At 41.0% G+C, this 2,548-nt stretch overlaps 1 protein-coding gene across 1 annotated transcript; it reads left to right on the top strand.

Annotated features, from left to right (window-relative positions):
• The first annotated feature begins 291 nt into the window (after positions 1-291).
• On the top strand, positions 292-2,548 carry LOC121958586 (green-sensitive opsin). Its single transcript, XM_042507605.1, has 5 exons — positions 292-655; positions 819-987; positions 1,703-1,868; positions 1,975-2,214; positions 2,450-2,548. The coding sequence occupies exons 1-5, from the start codon at positions 292-294 to the stop codon at positions 2,546-2,548; spliced, it is 1,038 nt and encodes a 345-aa protein (XP_042363539.1).

The following is a 2,548-nucleotide window of genomic DNA, read 5'->3' as shown; positions in this document are numbered from 1 at the left end:
AGATATAAAAGATCTCTGTTAAATCTTAAGTAAACTTTGTGATCTTGTGATGTCCATGGTTCCGAAGATGAAACATGCACAAAAACAACATCTTCTTAGTTGGGCAAAGAATGATATGCTGAGAGATTATGAGCTGAATTCTCATGCCAATCCTCTTTGCTAATCTTCTTGATCCATTGTGAGTCTGCCCCTGAGGGCTATATAACAGTTGCTGCTGTTTCAGACCCCTGACCTTATCGTCAGGGCTCCACGTGTATTCCACTCTGCTGATACAAAGCCTAATTTTCAAACATGGAGAACGGCACTGAGGGCAAGAACTTCTACATCCCTATGAACAACAGGACGGGGCTTGTGAGAAATCCTTTTGAGTATACACAGTATTATTTGGCAGATCCATGGTTCTTCAAACTGCTGGCGCTCTACATGTTCTTCCTGATCTGCACTGGCTTCCCCATCAACTTCCTCACTCTGCTAGTCACAGCTCAGAACAAGAAGCTCCGGCAACCTCTCAACTTCATCCTGGTCAACCTGGCTGTTGCTGGACTGATCATGGTCTTATTTGGATTCACAGTCAGCTTTTATTCTTCTCTCGTTGGCTATTTCTCCCTGGGACCCTTGGGATGTGCTATTGAGGGATTCATGGCTACACTTGGAGGTAAACTTCAGGATAATTCTTTGCCATTATTGCATAAAGAAACTGTACTGAATATAGTTCTGTAAATTTTTTAAAGCTGTAAGACTGGGCTATAAGCCGATATAACAGATGACACGATTCGAAGATTCTCATCACAACTTTATTCTCTTTTTTTCATCAACAGGTCAAGTGTCTCTGTGGTCTCTTGTGGTCCTCGCTGTTGAGAGATACATTGTGGTCTGCAAACCCATGGGTAGTTTCAAATTCACAGCCACCCATGCTGGAGCAGGTTGTGCATTCACCTGGATCATGGCTTCCTCCTGTGCTGTTCCTCCTCTTGTTGGCTGGTCAAGGTAATTCCCCAAAAGGGATCTCATGACCATTTCTGTCATCTTGTTCTGTTTGGTCTGCAAATGTTTTGCTCACCAACCCATTTGCTTGGACTTGGGATCTGGTGATGTTGCTCTGCTAAAGTAGGGATACAACAGCAGCAGTCAAATGATCACACAGGTAAACAAACACCCACCTCAGCCAAACTGGCTTTTGAAAACATCTAGTAGATTTGATGAAGCATACTCCCTAAGTATTACAGGAATACAAATGCTCTCTTTACTGTATGGTTATAACACAGGTTTGGTGTATTTGACTATCTGGGGATGAGACCCAACAATCAACTGTCCTTCCCAAAGAGGAAAACCCAGAATGCAAAGAAAAACAAAAAAACTTAACAATCAAACAAACAAACAAACAAACAAACAAAAAAGATACATACAGCAGCACTCCTTCAAACTCTCTTAGCTCCAACAAGCATCTTCGGGGTGTATCACGAAGTGAAATCATTGGGTTAGCGTCAGAGCTTTCAGTGTAACTTTATTTCAGTGTAACTGTAATTTGCTCTTATCCTGGCTCGATTGCTGTTGCATGATTACAGTCTTGCTTTAAACTGCTGTGGAAGGTTTTGAATAACCTTGCCTGTTTTCTTCTTAACTATTTAACACTAAAAGGTTGCAATATATAATGTTAACATTTTACATGATGCATCCCACACTGAACGTTTTGCATTTGCAGGTACATTCCTGAGGGTATTCAGGTTTCCTGCGGACCTGACTATTACACCATGGCCCCAGGCTACAACAACGAATCATTTGTTATGTACATGTTCACCTGCCACTTCTGTGTTCCCGTCTTCACCATCTTCTTCACCTATGGAAACTTAGTGTGCACAGTGAAGGCGGTAAGAGATCTATGTATCTAACAAGACTGCTTTTGTACAGTTGTAGATTTTTTAGCTTATCAGTATAACAGGTTATTAAATACCTAATGCTGAGTCATTTTTTTAGGCTGCAGCTCAGCAGCAGGACTCTGTATCTACTCAAAAAGCTGAGAAGGAAGTGACACGTATGTGCATCCTGATGGTGTTGGGCTTCTTGGTGGCTTGGACTCCATATGCTAGCTTTGCTGCATGGATCTTTTTCAACAAGGGAGCTGCTTTCTCAGCCACAGCCATGGCTATCCCTGCCTTCTTCTCAAAGAGCTCAGCATTGTTCAACCCTATTATCTATGTGCTGATGAACAAACAGGTATGGTATAACCAATAACACTTCACTTTAAAACCTATTATCTGTTTATATCAGATATATATTGAAAGGTTTCAAAGGAGGGGTTGTATTTTTTGACAAGTACATTAATAATACCATATATTGTGCTATTAACCATATTTTTTCTTTTTTTATCCTAAATGTATTACAGTGTTGTTAGTTTTTGTTCAGCATCCAGTGAAACTTAATTTTTCAACTGCACTTTGTTGTTTTCCAGTTCCGTAACTGCATGCTGAGCACTATTGGAATGGGTGGCATGGTGGAGGATGAGTCCTCAATGTCAACCAGCAAGACAGAAGTGTCCTCTGTTTCCTAA

The sequence above is a fragment of the Plectropomus leopardus genome, chromosome 2 (genome assembly GCF_008729295.1).
Source record: "Plectropomus leopardus isolate mb chromosome 2, YSFRI_Pleo_2.0, whole genome shotgun sequence".
Lineage (NCBI taxonomy): Eukaryota > Metazoa > Chordata > Actinopteri > Perciformes > Serranidae > Plectropomus > Plectropomus leopardus.
This window is presented reverse-complemented; position numbering and strand designations above follow the sequence as displayed.